Source organism: Canis aureus, chromosome 3 (assembly GCF_053574225.1).
Source record: "Canis aureus isolate CA01 chromosome 3, VMU_Caureus_v.1.0, whole genome shotgun sequence".
In the NCBI taxonomy this organism is placed as follows: Eukaryota; Metazoa; Chordata; class Mammalia; order Carnivora; family Canidae; genus Canis; species Canis aureus.
The window spans coordinates 33117916-33144509 of NC_135613.1; the positions used below are offsets into that span (position 1 = coordinate 33117916).

At 37.3% G+C, this 26594-nt stretch overlaps 1 protein-coding gene and 1 long non-coding RNA gene across 3 annotated transcripts in view; one reads left to right on the forward strand and one right to left on the reverse strand.

Moving 5' to 3' along the window:
- Nucleotides 1-24935, reverse strand: part of LOC144310597 (uncharacterized) — a 34260-nt gene extending 9325 nt beyond the window's left edge. The window contains exons 1-2 of the long non-coding RNA XR_013376268.1: nt 24638-24935; nt 24294-24386 (exon numbers count right to left, since the gene is read on the reverse strand). This is a non-coding gene — a long non-coding RNA (uncharacterized LOC144310597). The remainder of the gene's footprint in view (nt 1-24293; nt 24387-24637) is intronic.
- SCP2 (sterol carrier protein 2) overlaps nt 1-26594 on the forward strand; it is a 103213-nt gene that overhangs the window by 49016 nt on the left and 27603 nt on the right. For both annotated transcript variants that reach the window (XM_077891794.1, XM_077891795.1), the window contains 2 exons: nt 3450-3557; nt 24825-24978. In XM_077891794.1, the coding sequence (XP_077747920.1) occupies nt 3450-3557; nt 24825-24978 (262 nt within the window). The remainder of the gene's footprint in view (nt 1-3449; nt 3558-24824; nt 24979-26594) is intronic.

The window sequence follows — 26594 nt, forward strand, 5'->3', positions numbered from 1 at the left end:
TCCATGAGAGCGGGGATGTTTGTTTCATTTACTCTTGTATCCCTAAGTTCCCAGGGCAGTTTTTGGCACATAATAGGCACAATGATTGCCTTCCATTTATTTTCTTACCACTTTTAGATGATGAGTTCAAGATAACTTCCTAGTAGAATCTTCCAATATTTAATAGAATTATATATATTATCAAAGAAAACACGCAGTGAATTATTCATTTCTTGGGGTTGATTTGTGTTCAGTCTGGTATTACTTGGTACAGTAACAATACTTGGAGGAGTTTTAAAAGCTGTAATAGCAGATAGAATACCTGTTATGACCAGAGCCTTGTATCAGGTTCTATGTCAGAAATATATAAAAAAAATAAAAGAATGCCTCAATAGGTGGTTTTTAATCTACAACCTAGATTTAAAGTAAAATTAGAAGTGTTAGTCATAGGGATGCCTGGCTGGCTCAAAGGAGCATGCAACTCTTGATCGTGGGATTGTGAGTTCGAGCCCCACATAAGGGATAGAGGTTACTTAAAAATAAAATAAAAAAAAAAGTATCAGTCATAAAAAAATCTTTTTTTTTTTAAAAAAAGATTTTATTTATTCATAAGAGACACACGGGGGGTGGGGGGCAGAGACACAGGCAGAGGGAGAAGCAGGCTCCATGCACGGAGCCTGACGTGGGACTCAATCCCAGGTCTCCAGGATCACACCCCAGGCTGGAGGTGGCGTTAAACCTCTGAGCCACCGGGGCTGTCCCATAAAAAATTCTTATATGTATTTCAGTTTACCAATGGAGAAACTCTTTGGTTTTTGAAGGCAATAAAATATATTGATTAAGGAAAGCTATGGAGCCAGGCTACCTGATGATTAACCCTAGATTGATCCCCTACTGTTTCCTTGGGCTGGTTACTTAAGTTCTTTGTGTCCGTTTCCTATAAAATGAGAATAATACCTGCTTCTCGGGGTTGAGGGTTAAATTATGTAAATATATGGAAAATAATTACAACAATGCCTGACACAGGGTGAATACTTAAAAGTTATTAGCTACCTCTGATGGTGCCAGAACCACCTGTATCATCTTTATTTGGAGATTCCACTTCATTATATTCTAGCTGGAAGAATATTTTATACAATGCATTCATTTTAATTTACTTCTTAACAACCTGGAAGAATGACCAGAGAATTGATAGGAATGTTGAAATTATCAAGCATGTAATTTTCATTTTCTTTTAAGCTTGCCTTTATGTCTTAACAGTATTTTCAGCCATTGCCCTTCATTTCATGTCCCCTGCCCTTCTGCCACCCCCTACGTTATCCCTTCCATCTACAAAGAATGTTTATATAACAGTGCAGCTGAAAATGGAAGTGGGGGCACCTTGGTGGCTCAGTTGGTTAAGTGGCTAAGTGTCTGCCTTCAGCTGGGGTCATGATCCCAGGGTCCTGGTGATGAAGTTTTGGAATATAGGTGAGGTCCAGAGCCCATGACCAAGAAAGAATTCTTGAGACATCTTTGGTGCAAACTGGTGGTTTTATTAAAGCACAGGGACAGGACCCCTGGGCAGAAAAAACTGCTGCCTCGGGCCTATGAGGGGTGGCTGATTATATACCTGGGAGTTGGGAAGGTTTTGAGGATAGCTGTACTCTCTAAGGAATTTTGGAAGCAAGGTTTCCAGGACCTTGAGGGGGCTAATTGTTGGGAAAAGGTCACTTATTATCGTCTAATAAAACTTGAGTCATGAGACCCTTCAGATGTGTATTGGTGGGCCATGTGTTTGGAGGATGATTGCCAACATTTATCTTGGGAGCTTAGAGATAAAGGAAATTTCTAAAGGAATTTTTGTATGTTAAAGTAGACTTACAGGCTCCTGGGGGTCAGGCTAAGATTGCCTTTTGCCCTTAGCAAAGTATAAACATTGAGGCAGTTGAGTCTGTAGAGGAATGTCTCTTTGTCTGTTTCAAGGACTTGTCAGTGTGCTTTGTCCCCAGCTAGTCCTCTGTTCCCTCATCACTGGGTTCAAGCCCCTGCATCAGGTCGGGCTCCCCACTCAGTGGGGAGTCTACTTCTCCCTCTGCCCCTCTCCCCTACTTGTGCTATTTCTCTCTCTCTCAAGTAAATAAATAAAATATTTTTTAAAAATGGAAATGAAAATATTGGGCAAAATGATGTTTTTTTTTTTAAGATTTTATTTATTCATGAGAGACAGAGAGAGAGAGAGACAGAGAGAGAGAGAGAGAGAGAGGCAGAGACACAGGCAGAGGGAGAAGCAGGCTCCATGCAGGGAGCCTGATGTGGGACTCGATCCTGGGACTCCAGGATCACTCCCTGGGCCGAAGGCAGGCGCTAAACTGCTGAGCCACCCAGGGATCCCAAAATGATGGGTTTTTAAACTAATATAATTATATTAGTTATAGTATTATATCCAGTTTCATTCTTCAGGTTCTCTGAGTCTCTATTTTAGTTGTAGCTATTTTGGAAGCCAGAGAACTCTTAGGAACTATTAAGAGCTCTGTTTCATGCATGAAATGTTCTGAAAATATAAATCTTTATTACTCAATATTTATTATGTAACTTTTTTCTTTTTTTAGAAAGAGGTCGTGAGCAAGAGGGGAGAGGCAGAGGGAGAGGGAGAAAGAGAGAGAGAGAGAGAGAGAGAGAGAGGAAGAGAGAAAGAATCTTAAGCAGGCTCCATGCCCAATGTGGAGCCTGATGCTGGCTCGCAACCCTGAGATCAGGACCTGAGCTGAAATCAAGAGTCAGCTGCTTAACCAACTGAGCCATTCAGATGCCCCTATTGTGCAAGTTTTAGAAGTGCTTTTATGAATTTGATATTTGAGCTGGGTTTTTATTATTTATCTATTTATTTGACAGAGAAGGTGAGCACAAGCAGGGGAAGTGGCAGACAGGGGGAAAGGGAGAGGGAAAAGTAAGTTCCCCTTGAGCAAGAACCATCATGACCTGAGCTGAAGGTGGTTGTTTAACTGACTGAGCCACCCAGGTACCCCAATGTTTGAACTATTAAGAAATGTTTGCTATAAGAAATTCTTGGCTATATTGAAATTAAAAAAACAAAACATATTATTTGATCCAATGTTTTTGTTTGTTTGTTTGCTTTGTCTTGTTTTTTTTAGGCTCCATGCCCAGTGTGGAGCCCAAGGGGCTTGATCTCACAAACAAAAGCTCAAGACTTGAGCTGAGATCAAGAATCAGATGCTGGGCAGCCTGGGTGGCTCAGCGGTTTAGCTTCACCTTCAGCCAAGGGATTGATCAAGTCCCACGTCGGGTTCCCTGCATGGAGCCTGCTTCTCCCTCTGCCTGTGTCTCTGCCCACCCCCCAATGTGTGTCTCATGAATAAAATAAATAAAATCTTTAAAAAAAAAAGAATCAGATGCTTAACTGAATCACCCAGGCACCCCTGGTCCAATGTTATTTTTAACCTTTATGAATATTATTTTTCCTTCTCTAGGACGAGGTGGAGAACTGGTTGATAGGGGAGATAATACTTATGGAGGAAAGTGGGTCATAAATCCTAGCGGTGGATTAATTTCAAAGGGACATCCACTGGGAGCTACAGGTAATTCTACAAACAGATTTCCTGATTTTTTGTTATCATATTTCACATAAGTATGAATGGTTTAGCCATTGATTTGGATGAAAGATCGTATTCTCTGAACATGGTAGCCAGTGCTTTAAATGATTGTTTAGTCACAGTATTTTAAAGTTTCTTTTTTTTAATTTTAATTTTAATTTATTTTTTTTAAAGTTTAAGTACAGTGTACTTCAATAATAACTGATGAGAATTTGAATTAGTTGAAACTTGAAATTCAACAGTATATATATATTTTAAAAGTTTGATTACTTTTAAATAGGTATAAGGTTTAACTTAAAATGTTTCAAATAGAGATCTTGCTAGACCTGCTAGATAAGAATAATTCGAAATGGGCACATTATTTGCATATAGTTGTAGATGTCGTTGGTGTTACATGTAGATTTTTTTTCTTGAGAGAACCAGACTAGAAGTTATGAAATAAGAATTTTACTGGGGCTCTACTGCTGACTGGCCATGTGACCGTTTTGATTAATTAATTTGTCAATTAATCACTTTGACTTTTAGTTTCCTTAATTGTAGAATGAAATTGTACAGTTTATAAAATAATTTAGCACTAATATCTGGGATTTATTGTTATGAAGATAGGTGAGCTTTGTATTTTTTTCTTATTGTCAGATATTAATTAAAATTTTGATAAATTATTGCAAATTCCAAATAAAGAAGTTAGAATTAATAGTGTATCCATTACAGGAATTAACTTTGGTTTGTTTCTGTTTATCACTGAAATTTAGTATTGGAGAAAATAGATGTAGATAGATAAAGATCAAAAGATAAGTAGACAGGTATGCATACATAAATAGTTGCAGGATAATGTGCCACCTTGCTATTTATTTTGTCTTATTTGTTCTTTGGGTCTTTTCTCTTTTTCATGCTGTATTTTAATTAATTGGGTATTTTATAGCATTTTATTTTCTCTCTTCTATTGAATTATTTGTTTTTCCTATTTTTTAGTGGTTGCTCTAGGATCTACAACATGCATCTTTAAATTAACCACAGTCTACCTTCAATTAATGTTATGCCATTTCACATATAATACAAGGGGTTTTTACAACAGCATATATCTATACACTTCTAAATATGTAATAAACCCCACTGTATACTGTTGTTATTATTTCTTTAAACAGTCTAATATATTTCAAAGTAATCTGAAAATGAGGGGAATGAGAGTATCATTGGGAGTGATGGAATAACAACATCTGACAAATGCTCTCCTTTATAAAAGTTCTGAGAACACTTGCAGAAATTGTCAAGATCAAGTTTGGAAATTAACCAAAGACAACAATTTGGGGGAACATTTTAAAAAACAAACAGATGACTCTCCATAAGAATACTGAACTTTATGGCATTTTGACTTGTTCTAATACCACTCCCCCTTTCTTCAGCTCCATGGTAGTCTTGAAAAGAGCAGCCTGCAATCATCAGCCTAGCTGGCACTGGAGGAATCATAATGGAGTTGGAGCTCTTTTAAAGCCCCATTCCAAAAAATTGTCCTTATCTGACCTGTCTGGCAGTTGCCTGGTAAAACATTCTTAAAAAGCTTGTCTTTTTATAACCTGACAGAGAACTTGTGCAGTGCAAAGAGTATTTTCTTCAAAGTCATTTGTTAAGAACAGTTAGCAACAACTGGCTTAACCACATAGCTGCCTGAGGTACTGATAACAAATGGCCAAACAACCCAATCAAAAAACTTAAAGAAAAAACTGAATTAGTTTGGTAAAGTCCCTAGGTCAACAACAACAAACTCTGGGAAAGGGGAAGAATGTGATTTCTAGATTTGCCATGTTATATTATATAAAATATTAGTTTTCAACAAAAAACTATGAGACATACAAAGAAACAAGAAAATATGGCCCATACACAGGAGGAGGAAGGCAGTCAATAGAAACTGAAGTAGCTCAAATTATGGATTTACTAGACAGAGACAGTCATCTACTTAAGTGTGTTCAAAGAACTAAAGGAAAACTATATATAAAGAACTAAAGGAAGATATCACAGTATATCACCAGAGAATAGCAATTACTAGGTAGAAATGATAGAAAAGAACCAAATAAATTCTGGTTTTGAGGATTACAGTAAGTGGAATGAAAAATTCACTAGGGGAGCTTAACACCAAATTTAAATAGGCAGAATAAAAAATAAGTGAACTTTAAGGTAGGTCAGTTGAAATTATCCAGGCTAAGGAACAGAAAAAAAAAAAAAAAAAGTGAAGAAAAATGGAGAGCCTCAGAGACCTGTGGGACCGCAGCAACTCTAACAATGTATACACAATAATAGCCCCAGAAGGAAAGAAAGGGACAGAGAAGGTATTTGAAGGAATAATGGCTGGTAACTCCCCAAACTTGAGGAAAAAAACATTTATATTCTTGTTCAACAACTTCAAATAGGACTACCTCAAAGGGATTTATGCTTAGACACATCATAGTCAAAGTGTTGGAAGCAAAGACAGAATATTGAAAACAGAGAAGATTCATCCTGTAGAAGCAGTCCTCAGTGAGGCTTAACAGGGGACTTTGTTGTTGTTTTTTAAGATTTTATTTATTTATTTGAGACAGAGAGATACCGAGAGAGAGAGAGAACATGAGTAGGGGAAGGGGCAGACGGAGAGGGAGAAGCAGACTCCCCACTGATCGGGGAGCCCGATGTGGGGCTTGATCCCAGGACCCTGGGATCATGACCTGAGCTGAAGGCAGACGCTTAGCCATCTGAGCCACCCAGGCATGCCTAGCATCTGATTTCTTTTCAGAAACCGTTGAGGCAGTGTGATGAAAGAAAGCGCTAAGTAAGAATTCTGTGTTCAGTGAAACACCCCCACTTGTTTTTTAAGATTTTATTTATTCATGAGAGACACACATAGAGAGGCAGAGGGAGAAGCAATCTCCTTGCGGGGATCCTGAAATGGGACTCAATCCCAGGACTCCAGGATCACGCCCTGAGCTGAAGGCAGACGCTCAACCGCTGAGCCACCCAGGCGTCCCTGATGCACCCTTTAAAAATGAAGAAGTGAAGATATTCTAAGATAAAAGTTGAGAGAATTTATCACTAGACCTCCCCTATATGAAATACTTTATAAAGTCATTCAGATTGAAATGAAAGAGCACTAGACCGTGAAATAAAGAGCATATGAAGTAAAGAGCATTAATAAATGTAACCAAATTGATAAATATAAGAACAATATAAGTGTAGTTTTTAGTCAGTTTCTCCCCTCCTATCCAATACTATGAAGCAATAATCTGAGTCAATAGGCATACATTGCAGAAAGATATAATTTGTATGACAGTAACAACACAAAGAAGAGTGGAGGGAGCAAAGCTAATGTTTTTGTATACTATTGAAATTAAGTTGGTATTAATCCAAACTAGGTTGCTATAAATTAAGGTATTTTAATCCCTAGAGCAACCACTAAAAAATAACTTTAAAATATATAGTAAAGATATATAGTGAAAAATTATATAGTAAAATGACAAGAATGAAAATGATATTCTAGAAATACCTATGTAACACACAAGAAGGAAATAATAAAGAAAAAGAGGGTTTGAAAAGACAAAATTTTAAGAGGATAAGGGGACAAGCCACAGACAGGGAGAAAATATTTGCCAAAGTTGTAGCTGCTAAAGGACTATTATCTAGAATATATAAAGAGCTCTTAAAAGTAAATAATGAGAAAATGAACAATATGATTAAAAATTGGGCAAAAGACCCAGATACCTCACCAAAGATGATATACAATGGCAAATATGCATATGGAAAGATCTTCGACATTATGTGTCATTAGAGAATTTCAAATTAAAACTACAGGATGCCTCTACATACATATTAGAATGTTCAAAGTCCAAAATGATGACAACACCAAATGTTGGCAAGTTTTTGCAAAATGAAACATGATGAGCACTGACTAATGTGTAGAATTGGTTTTTTTGTTTGTTTTAAAGATTTCATTTATTATTCATGAGAGCACAGAGAGAGAGAGAGAGAGAGAGGCAGAGACACAGGCAGAGGGAGAAGCGGGCTCCATGCAGGAGCCTGACGTGGGACTCGATCCCAGGACCCCAGGATCACACCCTCAGCCAAAGGCAGACGCTCAATTGCTGAGTCACCCAGGTGTCCCTAGAATTGTTCAATCACTATAATGTACACCTGAAACTAATGTAACTCTGTATGTTAATTATATTGGATTTAAAAAAAACTTAATCAAAAAGAAATGAATCATCCCCCATCACAAAATTCAGCAGCTGTCCTCATTGACATTCACCCAAATGAGTTGAAAACTTACGTCCACACAAAAACTGCACATGGACGTTTATAGCAGCTTTCTTTTTAACTGACAAAACTTAGAGGCAATCAGAATGTCCTTCAAAAGGTAAATGAATAAATAAATGCTGGTACAGCCAATGTAATATTCATTGCTAAAAATAAAAAAATAATAGTTAATCAAGTGATGAATGGACATGGAAGAACTTTAAGTGCATATTATTTAGGTGAAAGAAGCCAAACTGAAAAGTTTACATGCTATATAATTCCAAATATATGACATTCTAGAAAAGGCAAAACTAGGGAAATATAGAAAGATCATGGGTTAGGGGAGAGGGAGGGAAGAGTAGGTATAGCATAGAGCATATTTAGGGCATGAGATTGTTCTATATCATCCTACAATGGTGGCCACATGTGGTTATACATTTGTCAAATGTATACAGCAGTAAAAGCCAGGTAGCAAGCTCTTCTTTCACTGCAGTGAAGCTACTGTTGTTTTCAAGACTTTTAAACTAACAGAGCCCAAAGTTTCAAGAATGGCAAGTAAAATTTTGCTAGTGGATCATCAGGGATAATAGTGATCCATTTTGTATTCAGGCTGTTGAGAAATAGCACCATCAATTCAGAACATATTCAATATATATATTTTAAAGATTTTGTTTATTCATGAGAGACACACAGAGGCAGAGACACAAGCAGAAGGAGAACAGGCTCCCTGCAAGGGAGCCCAGTGCGGGACTTGATCCCAGGACCTTGGAATCATGACCTGAGCCAAAGGCAGATAGGTCCTCAACCACTGAGCCACCCAGGTGCCCCAGCATGTTCAGTATTTTAGAGGATATGACTCCAGCCCTGCAAAGTATTGCTGGCACAATTATAGAGTCTTCAAAAGGCCTTTACATTATTCAGACCAACTGCTTCAGGGTGATAGAATACATGGTAAGCCCAATGAATGCTGTGAGCAGGTGTTCTTTCTGTATTTCATTCATTGAGGCTGTTAAACGAGCTTCTTAATCAGAGGAAATACTATGTGAAATGCTATGTTGGCAAATCCAGGACAAAGACCAAGAATACAGTCCTAGGGGATATAAAAATTAAAGGTGTAAGTGGGGAAGAGACATTTAAGAATAATGAAGAGACCTGGTCAGTTATCCAAAGGAGGAATGTTTCAAAAGTTAAGTGGTCAGGTCAGAAAAGTTAGATTGATAGAGTGAAAAAAGTCCTTTGGATTTGGCTATTATCAAGGTATTGGCAATACTGGAACAATTTTATTGAAATATTATACATGAAAATACATGGGAATACAGAAAGAAATAGAAGTGGGAAAGTAGCAACAATAGCACAGATTAGGAACAGCGGCTGTGAATGGAAAAGAAGATGCAGGGGATGTACCTCGGTTGCAGGTGTGTGTTTTGTATGAAAGAAGTCTTGGATTTGATCCTACCCTCTTCATTCTTTTCAGTATATAACTTTGTTGTTCCTAGTTTTTGTTGTTTGTTTGATCTGCAAAATGAGAATAAAATATAGTATCTACCTTACAGGGTTGTTCTGTGGATTAAATGAGGAAATATACATATGTAAAGCATTTAGCAGAATTCCCAAAACAGAGTAGAAAAACAATAATTGCTAGTATCCTCCTCCTATTATTTTTACAAAAAGAAAAGCCAAATGGATCCAGTTAACTGTTTGTAGCTAGTAATAAAATCCATGTTTGTATCACAACATGAAAAATAATTTACAACCATTTTGGGGAAAGAACAATCTTTAATTTATAAGGAAAATAATATTTCTTCCAATATGACAGCCTCAAGGCATCCATTTCTCTATGTAAATTTTGATCCCAGTGCTACACAGACATTATAAAGTGATTTTTCTGCGTTTGGTAAATATACTAAACTGTTTTCTTTAGCCCTCAAAAAAGTTCGTCATACTTCAGTGTTTATTTTTTGCTAATGGGACATAGAAAAATCTGAGTGATAATAAATATTTCTGCACTATTGTTATAGGAATCTGAGTCCCAGCCCTTAAAGGGATAGCACAACATACAGCTCTGTGGAGATATAGCATAGAAGCAGAAGTTTGCAAAACACCTGGGGTATATAGGGGGGAGATTTGCCTACAAATCTTAGAGCATGTGCTGGAGGGGCAGGGTTCTTTGGGAGACTTCTCTAAAAACAAAAGAGTTGGCAGGTGCCATTTCCCTCCCTGGCCCTCACCCCCAACCTAGACACATGGACACCTGTGAACTAGTACAGTGCCAACACTCTCCACCTAGCTTGCTAACTGTAGACCTAGTCCTCACAGACCTGCCCCCTCCAACCTAGCTAGCCTCGGTAAGAATTTTACAGGATGACTACAGGTCCCCTTCTGCAGCAGACCAGCACAGACCATGCCGACACTGCATGCCAAACCCCCACATTTTCCTCTGGAACAGCCTTTTCCCATACACCGTTGGCTGTGGCCCATCCAAAGTAGTGCTACCAGCCTGGCAGTGTGCAGGCAGCCCCAAAAGGAGCCAGCACCACTCCAGAGCTACTCTTGCCCTGGGGAAAGGGGAAGATAACCACACACACCAGTCTAACTATAGCCCTAGCAGTGGGCTAGGGGCAGACATCTGGTCACACTGCAGGTCCTGCCCACCCATGTTTCCCAGGAGACAACACAGGGAAAGTGCCCCGCAGTTTGGTGCTACTGCATTTCTGACAAATTTCTTGACTCAACTAAGCCCAAGGTGGCTCAGGACTGACCCACTAACAACACAGGCACCAAACCCTGTCCACAGCAGGCAAAGAGAGTCATTACTGAGGATTGGACCGAAGGCAAAAGCAGCTCAGCTACAACAGTACAATGCATGCAACATACATAAGAGACACCAGATTCTGGTAAATAGGGGACATTGCATTGCAGAGCACAATAAGACCTTTCCTTCATAAGGCCGCTACATTCAAGAGTAGGAGATGTAGCTGACTTTCCTGACACATAGAAACAGACACAGAAAAAAATAAAAAGAAACAGACACAGAGTTAAACTAAATAAGGAGACAGGAATACGTCCCAAATGAAAGAACAAGACAAAAATCACAGCAAGAGACCTAAACAAAACAGAGAAAAGTAATATCCCTGATAGAGATTTAAAAGTAATGGTCGTAAAAATACTCACTGAACTTGAGAAAAGAGTGGAGGACTTCAGTGAGACCTTCAACAGAGATAGATAACATAACAAAGAACCAATCAGAGATAACTCAAAACTGAAATTAAAAATACACTAGATGGAATAAATAGTAGATTGGGGAAGCATAAAAATGGATAAACAATGTGGAGGACAGAATAATGGAAAGCAATCAAGATGAAGAGGAGAGAGAAAAATCAATAATAGTAAAAGAAAATAGGGAACTCAGTGACTCCCAACAAGTGTAATAACATTTGCATTATAGAGATCTCAGAAGAAGAGAGGAAAGGGGACAGAAAATTTATTTGAAGTAGTAATAGCTGAAAACTTCCCCAAGTATGGGGAAGGAAACCAGCAATCTAGATCTAGGAAATACAGAAGGCAATAAAATCAATGCAAGGAGGGATGCACCAAGATACATAGTAATTAAAATGTAAAAAGCAGTGATACAGAGAAAATTTTAAAATCATCAAGAAAAAAGAAAAGTTACATACAAGGGAAACCCCTGAAAACTGTTAGTTGATTTTTTTCAGCAGAAACTTTGCAGGCCAGAAAAGAGTGGCATGATATATTCAAAATGCTGGAAGAAAAAAAAACCTGCAGCCAAGAATATTCTATCTATGAAGGCTATCATTCAGAATAGAAAGAAAGATAAAGAATTTTCCAGACAAACAAAAGTTAAAGGAATTCTTGACCACTAAACCAGCCCTACAAGAAATGTTAAAGAGGACTCTGGGTGGAAAGGAAAGACCATAAGTAGGAATAAGAAAAGTAGGAAGCACAAAAGCAGTAAAAATATCTATAAAAATCAAAGTATTCACAGAATAAAAGAATGTGAAATGTGACACCCTATACCCAAAATGTGAAGGTGGGGAGAAGAGTAAATATTAGCTTCAAACTTAAGTGACCATGAACTTAATAAGACTGCTGTGTGCATAATGTTATATATAAACCTATTGGTAACCACAAATAAAAAACCAGTAATAGATGAGCAAAAATAAAGAGAAAAGAATCCAGGTATATATATCCCTAAGGAAAGCCAGCAAATCATGAGAGAAGAAAGCAAGAGAAGAAAGGAACAGAGAAGAACTACAAAAACAAACATCAAACAAGTAACAAAATGGCACTAAATACATACCTATCAATAATTACCTTATGTAAATGGACTAAACAGTCCACAATCAAAAGACAAGGTGATGGAATGGATATAAAAGCAAGACCCATGTATATGCTGCCTACAAGAGACTCAAATACTAATTTGAAAAGATAAATGCACCCCTATGTTTGTTGTAGCTGTATATACAAGAGCCAGATTATGGAAGCAGCCCAAGAACAGACAGATGGTTATCAGAGTGCAGGGGTGTGTGTGTGTGTGGGGGGGGGAGTAAAATAGGTGAGGGGATTAAGAGTAAATATATATTTTTAGAGATTTATTTATTTGAGGGAAAGAGAGTTCAGGGGGTCAGGAAGGGTAGAGGGAAAGAGAGAGGTTTTTTTTTTTTTTTAAGATTTTATTTATTTATTCATGAGAGATAGAGAGAGAGGCAGAAACATAGGCAGAGGGAGAAGCAGATGCGGGACTCAATCCCAGGACCCAGGGATCATGACCTGAGCCAAAGGCAGACGCTCAACCACTGAGCCACCCAGGTGCCCCAAGGGAGAGAGTCTTTTTTCTTTTTTAGGGGGTCTGGGGGGAGAGTCTTTTAAGAAGACTCCATGCTGAGCGCAAAGCCTGACATAGGGCTTGATTTCACAACCCTGAGATCATGACCTTGAGCCAAAACCAAGATTTGGGCACTGGCTGTGCCACTCAGGTGCCCCAAGAGTAAACTTACCTTGATGAGCCCTGAGTAATGTGTAGGATTACTGAATTACTGTATTGTATACCTCTAACTAATATAACACTATATGTTAACCCTACTGGAATTAAAATTTAGAAAAAGACCAAAAAAAAAAAAAAAAAAAAGAACTGCAGTTTACATTAAAAATAGTGATTTAAATTCTTTTAGACAGCTTCTTCGCTCTCATATGAACACTTGTTTTCATCAGGAGATGAATGTGGCATTTCAGGTTGCTTTTATCGACATAACTTTTTTCACCCCTGAAGGAACATATTTTTATTATAATTAACTTGTTTGCCATTCTGAGATATTTTTGTTCTGCCATTCACTGAAACACTCAGAAATCATGCTTTGTAGTAACAATATGATTTTTCACATCCATATTCTTTCTTAAAATTGAGATGTAACTTTCATGTAATAAAGTACACCATTTTCACAAAACACAATTGTTTATAGCAGCATTATTTATAATAGCCAAAAAGATGAAAACAACCTAGATGTCTGTCATCAGCTAATAAAGGGATAAACAAAATGTGGTATATTCATACAATGAAATATTCTTAAGCATAAAAGAAATGAAGTACTGATAGATGCTACAACATAGACGAACCTTGACTTCCCTCAGACATCTTCCCCATTCTCTAAACCCTTCTCATTCAATTAGGCTAAGACTAATACAAATTTTTCTTGTATCAATAGTTCGTCATTTGTTATTGCCAAGTAGTATTCCATATACCAGTTTGTTTATCCATTCTCCTATTGATGGATATTTGAGTTCCTTCTTGTTTGAGGCCATTATTAATAAGGATGCTATGAACATTTTTGTACAAACCTATTTATGGACATACCTTTTACATTTCTCTTGGGTTAGTAACTCAGAGTAAAATAGGTCAATCAGAGGGCAGATGTATGTTTAACTGTATAAAAAGCTGCCAAATAGTTCTCCACAGGATTGTCATATGGTTTTTAATATTCTAGCAGGATGACAAATGTTAACATTTAACATGTCTTTCTCTTCCTTTCTACCCTTAGTTCTATTCCTTAGAGTCAACCTCTTTTATTAGTTTTTTGGTATTTTCTCCCAAATTGTTATGCTTTTAGAAATGTATATTTCTATGTGTGATTTTTACAATCTTTCTTTTTTGTTGTTATAAAGTATAGTTGACACATAATGTTACATTAGTTTCAAGTGTATCACATAGTGATTGGACAAGTCTATACATTGTGCTATGCTCACCACAAGTGTAGCTACAATCTGTCACCATACAATGCTATTACAGTACCATTGACTATATTCTCCATGCTGTATCTTTTATCCCAATGACTTATTCATTGCATAACTGCCTGTCTCCCATTCTCCTTCACCCGTTTAGCCCATCTCCCCACCCACTTCCTCTGGCACCATCAGTTTGTTCTCTATATGTATAGGTCTGTTTCTACTTTTTACTTGTTCATTCGTTTTGTTTTTTAGATTCCATACATAAGTGATATCATATGGTATTTGCCTTTCTCTGTGTGACTTATTTCACTTAGCATAATGCCTTCTAGGTATTGTTGTTGTGAGTGGCAAGATATCATCCTGTTTTATGGCCGAGTAATAGTTCATTGTATATATGTATATACCACATCTTCTTTCTCCATTCATCTATGGATAGACACATGTGCGGCTTCCATATCTTGGCTATATACAACCTTTCTATATGTATGTGTTATATGTATGTGTTATATATATGTATATTACCATGTTGTAGATGGCTTTACTTACATCTTAAAAATCTTTTTATATTATCACTTATAGATATTATTTACTTTTTAAATGCCTGCACAGTATTTTCATTATAAGAAATTTACCTAGCCCTACCTAGTAGACATATTTGTGGTGTCGATTTTTCTATTATAAACAATGCTGTGATAAGCATCCTTGGGTCTTTGCATACTTTTGCACGTAGATCAAGATAAATTCAAAACAATGGACTCACTATGTCAAAGATTAGTATATCTTTAAAAATTGGAAGACATTGCCAAATTTTTTCAAAAAAGATAATACAATGTATAGTCTCAACAATAGAGTGTACTTATATTTTTAAAAATAATATAATGTTTTATTCATCAAATTTGTAAAGTTTTTGTTCTTAGATTTTATTTGTTAATTGGAGAGAGAGAGCTTGAGCATAGTGGGGAGGGGCAGAAGGAGAGGAAGCAGCATACTCCCCACTGAACAGGGAGCCTGATGTGGGGCTTGATCCTAGGACCCTGAGATCATGACCTGAGCTGAAGGCAGTTAACTGACTGAGCCACTCAGACACCCCAGGAATACTTCTTTTTAAATCTAATGTCAACATTAGATTCTTTTATCAAATGTAAGAAATTTTGTCAGTCTTGGCAGTTCATCTGCTTCTTAACCCTGGCACTAAAAAGCTAACATAAAACACCTGATATTTTTATTGATTGATTGATGGATGGATTGATTGTTGTTTCTTAACTAGGCTCCACCCCCAGCGTAGATCTCAATGCAGGGCTTGAACTCACAACCCTGAGATCAAGACCTGAGCTGAGATCAAGAGTCTGATGTTCAGCTAACTGAGGCATCCAGGCACCCCACCCTTTCTAATATTTTAGTCAATGCTGTCGGTAACATATTCCTTTTATTATCGATCATTAGGGATAATGGTTAGTGGAGGGGTAGCATTTTGGGAGGAAAACGTACTGATTTTGCTGATTTGATTTGTAGTCTGAATAGGGATAAGGAATTATTGAAGTATAAATGTTTACTTGCTACATATTTAGGATTTGAATATAGTTCAAGTAAATCTGACACATGGCTATTAGCTATAGTCAAGAAAGAATTCAGATTCTTGGAAAATGTATCAGAATGACAGCTCTGAAGTAGTTTAAATATTTTGCCCTGGTTACTTGGATAACAAATTGCAATAGGATTCTAAGAAAATCAGAAAATAGTTAAGTGCTTCCAAAACATACCAACTTATGATGGGGTGGGGACAGTGTGTAGTGTTCTTCTACAAATGGTGTTAGTTTAATTGTAAGATATTGCTACTCTGGTGGGAACTCAGTGTTGGAAAATTAGCTTTAAAATTAAAGCTTCATGATATGGTTTCCAATTTTAACTTTTCCAGATCTGGATGAAAAAATGCTTCTAGTTGCCATAACAGTACCTGTAATAGGAAAAAATAGGGTTTAAGCATTTGAGGTGAATACTTTGTTTATTGTTAGTTCAAAATCATGATTCCTTTTGGATCTTTCTTTCTTTCTTCCTTCCTTCCTTCCTTCCTTCCTTCCTTCCTTCCTTCCTTCCTTCCTTTCTTCTTCTTCTTCTTCTTCTTCTTCTTCTTCTTCTTCTTCTTCTTCTTCTTCTTTTTCTTTCTTTCTTTCTTTCTTTCTTTCTTTCTTTCTTTCTTTCTTTCTTTCTTTCTTTCTTTCTTTCGATGTACTTATTTCTTTGAGAGAGAGAGCAGTGGGAAGGGCAGAGGAAGAGAGAGTCTTAAACAGGTCCTGCACTCAGCATGGAGCCCAATGTAGGGCTTGATCTCATGATCCTGAGATCATACCTGAGCTGAAACCAAGAGTTGGATGCTTAACTGACTGTGCCACCCAGGTGCCGCCCTTTTAGATTTTTCCAATTAGAAAAATCACATTAAAACTTAGATTTTTAAATTGTTAGTATCCAAATAATAGTATCATATTTTATTTGTTTTTAATGTGCTTTCATAGATATTGCATTAAAGTTTACTGAACACTTGTTTGAAATGAATAAATAAAATTTGACTTTAGCTTATTATTAGCTATCCCTGTTTTTGAAAATGCATATTAATATTTGTGATCTGCTGAAAAGGCATGAAAGTGATTTAAGATAAAGCTTCTTAGAAGGGATTGTTGTTTTGAAGCTGAAAGTTGGTTATTTAGTTTGGCCTTTTGTGCTAATTAAGCCTGGCATTTAGTGCCTTTTCTGTATGGCTTTGACCTAGTTTTAGGTCCTGATCTTCCATTTTTCAGTCCATGAGAGTTCGACAAATGCTTATTGTGTGCCTGCTTTATCACTGGGTGATCTAAGTGATTGGTTCTCAAATATGGTGTCTACCGATGTACTGATTCGGAATCTCCTATAGCTTTTAAAAATATATAATACTCCTGCCCTCCCTTGGAAATACTCTGTCCTTTTTCTGGTTGAGCCTAACAACTTGTATGTTTTTAAGTCCTGCCAAGAGCTTCTCCTGCACAGCTGGGTTTGGGATCTAGGGCTAGGATATGCAAGAGAACATTGCCCTCAGGAAGGATACTACAGACAAGTAATGTGATCATGCAAATAATCATTATGCAAGGCACAATGCACAAATTCAGGCAAAATATAAACCAGAACTATGAGGAGAAGAAAACGGGAAAGAAAAGTAGCAGGATAAAGATTTACTAATTGCCTACCACAGGCCAGGTTTTGTGCTAACATTTATATCTAGCTGGGTGTTTGGGTGAAACCAAAATGTTGAAATGTTTAAGTTAAAATGAACTGTTTGCTTTTCCCAGGTATCTTTAATTCCTCACCTCTGCAAACTCTTATCTTTGATGTTTTCTGAATAACAACAACAGCAAACATTTACATGGTGCAAAGTGCTGGGCACTCACTGTTCTAAGTATTCTTCATTCAATTCTCATGTCTGATTTTGTATTTTATAAAAGTGGAAAATAAAAGCACAGAGTAACTTGCCCAAAGTCACCAAACTAGTGGCAAAGTTAGGATTCAGACCCAGACAGTGTATTTCTAGAGTCCAAGCTCTTAACCACTATACTGACTAATGCTTTTTCCTCTGGAGAAATGCCCATCTTCAAGGTCCGTCTCAAGTGTTACTTGCCTTATGATGCTTTCCCTAATTTCTTTATCCCTTCCATAGATTGAATTAATCTTTCTCTTTTTTGAACTCATTATACTTTCTCAGTGCTTCTTTTTTGACATTTGTACTTATAGTACAAATGTCATTTGTATAGTACAAATGACATTTGTGGGCTTTTAAAAAAAATCTCCCCATTTGACTGAGCCTATAAAGGCATAATCTGTATTTCCTTCGTCTCTGTACCCTAAACAGTGCTCAGTACAAGAGTTTGCAAATGTAAAGGGGATGGTTGAATAAATTATAGTTCCTTTAACATCTGAAAGGTGGCATGGAGTAGAGAGGATAAACTTGTCTAGTGTGGGAAGAATTGGGAAAAATTCATGGGAAGCTAGATTTGGGGCTGATGTAGGAAATTACTGTCTCACATAGCTTCCCAAAAGTGGAATTGGTTGTTTCCTGAGAGCATGTATTTCCTTGCCCAGAGGCTGTGTATGAAAAATACAAGTTACCAATTTGATGTGAATGTTGTAAGGGGAACTGCCTATTTGTTAGGGCCTGAGATTTGATGAGATCTTAGATCCTTTCTAATTTGAAAATGTTCTGATCCTACAATGTGATATAATTATTTGTCCTACTGAATTCACATTGTTCTTGATATATTTAACGGTACACATTATTCTATCGTGATTTTTGTTTACATGTTTTAATACTTTTGTAGGTATTATAAACATAGGTTTTAAAGATTTGGATGAAAGTGGAAAGAGAGTAAATTAAATTTGAGGCAGGAGACCAGACCTAGCATACTCAAATTATGGCTTTCCTCTTCTACTCTGTAAGAGGTCACCAAAAGAAATACATCCTAGGATGATGACTGGCAAGACCTAAATCTAATACTGACTCTAAAATGTCAGTAAGTCAGTAAGGCCTAAGTAGCTTTTTATCAAAGCATCTATTTTAGCCTTTTATCATGTTCTACAGGCTACGTAGCCTTATTCCCATTGTTAAGAACTTTGCATTTTTGCCATTGTGATGTGAGGAAAGTTAAGTTTTATCATTAGAGTCTAATGAATACTCTCCAGTGCAAGGGGAAATGAAACCCAAGTGAAGAGTGTTTACTCTTGATACCTGTTGGCAGGTAGAGATAACTAGGAGCAGGCTCTGACTTTTATTGCTCTTGCCAAGTAAAAGGAAGGGAAAGGAAAATTGTGCCTATATATCTCATATTTTATTTTATTATTTTAATGGCTTTATTGAGGTAAAATCAACTTATAATCAACTGATTTTAAAGTGTAAAATTTAAGTTCTGATATATATATGTATTTATCTGTGAAACTATCACCACAGTCAAGATAGTGAACATATCCATGAACCAAAAGTTTCTTCTTATATACTTTTGTGTAATCACTCATTACTCCCCACTTCTTATCGCAAAGCATTTCATTCTTTTTAATGACCGACTAATATTTCTGTGTGTGTGTGTGTGTGTGTGTGTGTGTCTGTGTACCACATCTTCTTTATCCATTTATCAGTCAATGGCCACTTCATCTCTTTCCATAGTTTGAGAAACTGTCAAACTGACTTCCAGAGTGGTCAAACCACTTTACGTTACCACTAGCCATGAATGAGAGTTCTTGTTCCTCCACATTCTCATCAGACTTGGTATGGTCAGTCTTTAATTTTAGTCATTCCAACCAGTGTGTAGTGGCATCTCCTTGTGGTTTTAATTTACATTTTCCTTTTTTTTTTTTTTTTTCAAAAAATTACATTTTCCTAATGACTAATGATGTTGAGCATTTTTTCAAGTGCTTATTTGCCATTTGTATATCTTCTTCTTAAGAGTCTATTCAAACCTTTTGCACATTTTGGGACACAATTGATTGTTTTGTTTTGTTTTAAGGATTTTATTTATTTATTTGAGAGAGAGAGAGAGAGAGAGAGAGAGAAAGAGGGAGCAAAAAGCAGAGGGGAGGGACAGAGGGAGAAGCAGGGAGCCTGATGCAGGGCTTGATCCCAGGACGCTTAACTGACTGAGCCACCCAGGCACTCCTGGTTATTTTTTATTGAGTTTTGAGAGTTTTTGATATATTATGTGTCTAAATTTTTTTTATCAGATACATGCTTTGCAAAAGTTTTCTCCCAGTCTGTGACTTCCTTTTCATCCTCTTAGTAGTGTCTTTTGAAGAGCAGAAATTTTTAATTTTTATTAACTCCCACTTATCTATCTGTACTTTCATGGATTTAATTCTGGTTTTGTATCTAAGCAATCTCTGTCTAATCCAGGGTCACCAAGACCTTTTCCTCTGTTTTCTCCTAGATATTTTATATGTTAGGTTTTATATTGAGATCTGTAATTAATTTTGAATTAATTTTTGTGTATGGCACAAAGTATGAGGCCAAGTCCATTTTTTACTTAATGTATTTCCAGTTATAGTGCCATTTATTAGAAAAGTTATATTTTCTCCATAGCATTGCCTTTGTCAAAAATCAATTGTTCATAAATATGTGGGCATTATTTCTGGACTCTCTTTTCTGTTCACTAATCTATTTTCTGTCTTTAATACTATACTGCTTTGATTGCTGTAGCTTTATAATAATTCTTGAAATTAGGTAGCCTTAGCTCTCAACTTTATTCTTCTTTGGCTATCCTAGCTCCTTTGCATTTCCATAGAAATTTTAGAATCAGCTTGTTGATTTCCATTTAAAGAAAATCATCCTTGAATTTGGGGGGAATTATGTTAAATGTATAGATTTATTTAAGGGGAATTGACATCCAAGTAATAGTGAGTTTTCTGACTCTTAAACTATTTATCTTCATTTATTTAGGTCTTCTTTAGCTTTTCTCAGGAATGTATTATAGTTTTTACTATATAGATCTTACGCATGTTTTGTCAGATTTATCCCTAAGTATTTCATATTTCTGATGTTACTGTAAATGATATTTTTCAGTTTCAATTTTCTATTGCTAGTATGTAGAAATACAACCAATTTTTGTATGTTCATCTCCTAACCTTGCTAAAACTACTTTTTAAATTTATTAACCGTAAAAAAACTCCATCAGGTTTTCTATATAGACAATCATATCATTTGTGAATAAAGACAGTTTTGTGTTTAAATCTTTATCATTATGAGATGGCCTTTTTTCCCTGGCAAGTCTTTGCTCTGAAATCTGCTTTAGCTGATTGAATATAGTTGCTTCAGTTTTCACATTTTAAGTAATGTTAATGTGGTGTATCTTTTTCCATCCTTTTACTTTTAACCTATTTGTGACTTTAAAGTGCATTAACATTGGGGCACCTACATAGCTCATTTGTTTAAGTGGCTGACTCAAGATTTTGGCTCAGGTCATGATCTCAGGGTCCTAGGACCAAGTCCCATGTTGGGCTCTGTGCTCAGTGGGGAGTTTGCTTCAGGATTCTCTCTTTCCCTCTGCCCCTCCCCCTGCTTGCTTGCTCTCTTGTTCTCTCTCTAAAATAGATAATCTTTAAAAACATAAAATGCATTAGCATCATTTAATTTAGTCTTGCTCCCCCCCCATTCTTAGAATCTCTGCCTTTAATTGGGTGTTTAGATTATTTACATTTGATGTGATTATTAATATGCTTAGTTTGAGTTTGTCTTGTTATTTGTGTTCTCTCTGTCACTGCTATTCGTTACTCCCTTTTGCCTATTTTTTTTTTCAGCCTTCTTTTGGATTACTTTTTACTCCATTTTATTTTTATCTTATTTGAAGAGATTTAAATAATAAAAAAAGACCTTATTCATTTACCCATATAGTTACTACTTCCAGTGCTCTTCATTCCTTCGTGTAGATCTTTTTTTCTATCTACTATCATTTTCCTTCTGCCTAATGGACTTCCTTTTTAACATTTCTGTGGTGTGGATGTTGCAGTATGGTAGTGAAATCTTTCAGCTTTGTGTGTTTAAAAATGTTTTTATATAGGGGGATCCCTGGGTGGCTCAGTGGTTTGGCGCCTGCCTTTGGCTCAGGGTATAATCCTGGGGTCCTGGGATTGATTCCCACATCGGGCTCCCTGCATGGAGCCTGCTTCTCCCTCTGCCTGTGTCTCTGCCTCTCTCTCTGTGTCTCTCATGAATAAATAAATAAAATCTTAAAAAAAAATAAAAATGTTTTTATGTTACTTTTGGTTTTGAAATATATTTTGTATTTGATAGCATTCTGGGTTGGTAACTTTTAGAGGGAAAAACTGCTCTTCCATAAATATGCACTCTTTGGTGCATGCTGAGTCTAGTAAAGTTTTTTGCTTTTGAAGTTCAGCAACGCTTTTCTTTCTCAAAAAGCCAGGATCTGATAATAGAAAACCATGCCTTTTTTTATGTTGTTTATTTTAAGGCTTTTAGATGTCTAATGTAAACTAAAACTGAATTATGACTTTTTTGTACTTGGCTGTCTTAATGGTATAAAGAAGAGTGATGGGGTCAAGGAAGCAGGAAAAGAAAAAGACCTCAGATAGTATCTCAACATGTTTTTCCCTAGTCTTTCCATTCTGAGGTTTTCCATTGCACTTAGTACTTATCTTTATTAGCACTTTATATTACATTGTCAATTCTTTATATATTTAATAGTGGACTGCTTGGTTTATATTTGAGTTGTTTGTTTTCAGTAGCAACCAGACTATATGTAGTGAAGTCCTAGGCTAATGCTTTCATAACTGCTATGCCTTCTTGCTAAGTGGATTTCTGAGGTCAACTTTTGACTTCCACCTTCACAGGTCCAGATTCTAGAAATTCAAGAAATCCCATTTATTATGAAAGTAGACAACTGGAAACCTCAAATAATCAGTATGCTTTCGTACACTCATCTTTTGTCAAAAGCAAATAAATAACAAGACCTTCTTCTTCTCCTCCTGCTCTCTCTCATTCTGCCTGCCTCCTTACCTGCCACTCCCCATTATGATAATGCTACCCCCATAGTAGGCTGTATCGTAAATGCTTGCATCTTTATATTGCAAGACTATGAGCTTCATAAGGGAAAAAAAGTTGCCTACTTTGTTTATTGCTGGATCTCCTGAGCCTTGAGGAGTGTCTGGAACATATTAGGCCATAAAATATTTGTTAGATGGATGGTTAGATTAATATTGGTTCTTTGCATGTTTTACTAAGATTATATGTCAGTTTTTTTGTGTATATATATATAAATAATATATACGATTGTTTTCCTAAATTGTTTAACATTTTCCTAAATTTTTCCTAAATTGTTAAACATTTTATAAGTGTTTTAAATAGGAACATAGTGCTTTGTTATATGGATGGATAGTTCATAATTTATATAACCATTCTAGATTATCTACTTTTTCACTGTTAAAATATGATGAAGATAGCCTTTTCTGTAAAACTTTGCCTATGCTTATTTCTGTAGAATGGTTTTCAAGGCTCTTAATTTTGTACATTGCTTTCCAAAAAGGTTGCACTGATTTGAACTTTCGCCAGTACTGTATGGAAGTGACTGTCTTGGTTGTCTCCCCAGCATTGATTAGTCCTATTTTAAACATTCTTACCTAAAACAAAACAAACAAAAAAGCATCCTTACCAATTTGGTTAAAAAATGGCATTTTTCTGTTTAACCAAAGTAAGGTTGAGTATTTTCTCAAATATTACGAACTATGTATATTTATTATTTTGTGAAGAAAACTAGCTGTACTTTTCTGCCCATGTGTATATAAGATGCGTGTGAATACTTTTTGCCTTTCAGATATTCATTAAATGGTTGAGCTTTCTATAGGGCAGATTTCTAGTAAAATTAATTACCCCAAAGTTTCACATTGATCTTCTTCATTAATATTCAGAATGTTCACAATTCAAAAAATCATTATAGGTTGTAGAGTTACCTATTATAAAACAGTGCTTAAGATATATATTCTGTAAATACACAGTTACTGCTTGGAAATAAGAAGTTGCAGTTAAATTTCTTGAGGAGGTTTGGGTCTGTTAAATAGCAAAAATTCAACTGACTAAATTTTAAAGACCTAATTGGCTTTAATAAATGTTTCATGAATTGGGCATGAATCCCATCTAGCAAATAGGGGGGGCTCTGAAGGGTAGTACAAAATGGAAGGTTTTTACAGGAGAGTGAGGCAAAAAGTTCTTAGCAAAAGGATTGTTCCAGCCAGAGTGCTTTCCCTTAGGTGGAAAAGCGAAGGGTCTTATCATGCAGGCTACCTCATCTTTGGGAGATGCAGAGGGCCCAGGTGGCAGACTCCGTGGCACTGATCAAAAAATTCCTGACTAGTTAAGACTGCATTTCTGGGGGAGGTTGAAACTACAATTAGATGAGGACTTAAGCCTTGGTTTGTGAACTCAGTCTAAATGACAGCATTTTGGACCTGTGGTTTTCCTTGGAAATTGTCACAGGTAACTCAGGAATCAGAAAATGTGATTGGGGGCAGAAAATGGTTCAGTGGTTTAGCGCTGCCTTCAGCCCAGGGCGTGGTCCTGGGGTCCTGGGATCGAGTCCCACGTCGGGCTCCTTGCGTGGAGCCTGCCTGTGTCTCTGACTCTCTCTTTCTCTCTCTCTCAGGAATAAATAAAATCTTAAAAAAAAAAAAAAAGAACACGTGATTGGGTATGTAGATGGAAGAACATACATTGTAGGTAGACCTGTAGAGCTCTGCCTCCAGGATGGAAATCAGTCTATCCTGTTAGAATCTTCTTAACTCGGGTATCCTTGAATAGTTGGTCTGGTAGAAAGACAAATGTAAATCAGGAGACAGGGGTTCTAGAAATGTCAGTTCTAGAGGAGCCTACTTTGTAACCATTCACAGTTTACTTAATTTTCCAGGATGACGCCCTGGGCCCAGGGCAGGTGCTCCACCTCTGAGCCCCCCCCCCCCCCCCCACAACAGGTTGGATTTTTAAAGAGTGCAGGAAATTTCTTAAGCCTGAAGAATATTGTCTAGGTACAGATTTAGGAGGGGGGAAAAAAACCGACCCTACAAAACTGGCCGCCGATACTGTCGTGGCTTTTAAGCGAAGTTCTTATTTATGCGAATATTCTCTGGGCCTGCTACTCACGAGCCGCGATCCCGCGTAGGCTCCGGTCCGGGTCCGGCGGGAGGAGCGGGCGGGGCCGCGTGCCGGCGTCGCGGAGCCTGACTGCTCGGTGCTCGACTTGTCAGGTCTGGCTCAGTGCGCCGAGCTCTGCTGGCAGCTGAGAGGGGAAGCCGGAAAGAGGCAAGTTCCCGGTGCAAAGGTTGCTCTGCAGCACAATCTAGGCATTGGAGGAGCCGTGGTTGTGACGCTCTACAAGATGGGCTTTCCTGAAGCTGCCAGGTAAGTGGCTCTCTGGGTGTCGCCTGCTAACGAGCCTTGATTTTTTTCGTAGCCGATGATGTTGCACAAGTGCAAAGTCCGTATTTTATCGTCCAGAACTCAATAAATACCACATGGCTCTGCTTTGGTGGTCCGGCTTTAAGGTCTTTGAACTGGCAATTAGCAGCTTTTAGACTTAACCAGCCTTGGGAAAATTTTGTACACAAAGGAGGCAGTACCGGTGCGCCCGGGTGGCTCGGTGGGCTAAGGGAGGGACTCTTGATCTGAGCTCAAGTCTTGCTCTCCGCGTGGTGAGTTCAAGCCCTCCACTGGGCTCCATGCTGGGTGTGCAGACTACTTAAAACAAAACAAAACAACAGACCCCCCAAAACCCCAGCACAGTCAAAAGAGAGTGCTGACCTAAAAATACTCGTCTTGGACCTGACAACCAGAGTGATTCACTTTTTACGATTCCCTTCTCAGAATTGCTTTCTCCCTGCATAGCCTCCCAGGTTTCTGAGATTGTTTGGAGAAAGTTATTAAATACGCTGATTGGATCTCTGCACGTGTATGACTCTGAATGCAGCTAAGGCCTCACTGCTGCTAGAAGCCTTTTCTTGGGCTCTTGCTGCTTCTCTTCCTGTCCTTATCAAATGCCCGTGCACCTCCACTCCGCCAGCGCTTTCTGGTCCAGGCCTTCAGGACCCCCAGCTTCCTCGCTCCCGTCTCTTTAGTGCTCATTCATCCTTCCCACAGGCAAAAAGTCCCTCTTCCTTCCCAAGGCCTAGCTGACCTCCTTGGATGCTTTTGTTTCCAACTATGTTCTGTAACTTCGTTCCAAATATTAACTATACCTTCTCCCTTTTGAGTCTTTTCCCTTTGCTTTTCTACTGACTTCTTTCCTCTGTTAGCAAACATGGTCAGGTCTTACATATGATAACAATTATTTTTTTATTGCCTTATTTCCTTTTGCCATGAGCCTTTTATACTGGGCCACATTTTTTCCTCCCCCACGCTGAAGTATCTATCTTAATGTCTATTTTTTTTTTACCTCACCACTGAGATCAGGTAAGGCTACCGGTGATTATGAAATGTTCTTGTCTTTGTTTTCTTTTCTTGTTTAACTTTAACCCTGCGGTAGCTGTCAACACTAACTAGCTCTCTTTTTCTTTTTCTCCTGGAAATTCTTGGTAATTATTTATTTTTCACACTTCCGGTTCCACAAAGGGTATGTGACACACTTCTTTTCAGAATCCGTTATATTCTTATGTTTTACAAGCTCATAAGTCTCTTCTCTCTGTGCTTTCACTTTTTTTTTCTCTTCCTGGAATATCATTTCTGTTGTGAGTTATATCATTGAAGGCCCATCTCCAGTACCATCTTCCTTAAATATCCACAGCACTCTGTTCCTTTGGACCCATATTCAGTTTGGGCTTAGTTGTAGTATATCCACATTTTTATTCCCCTTATTATATGAAATCCTTGAGGTCTAAGACTATTGTGACTTCTTTCAACCCCTGTAGGGCTCTCTGTCATAAAGAGTGAATGTTTCTTGAATTGAATCAAATAAAAAGGTGATAAGATGTTGAATTTTCGAATTTGCCTCCTAAAGATGATCATCAGTCTGTACTGTCTTC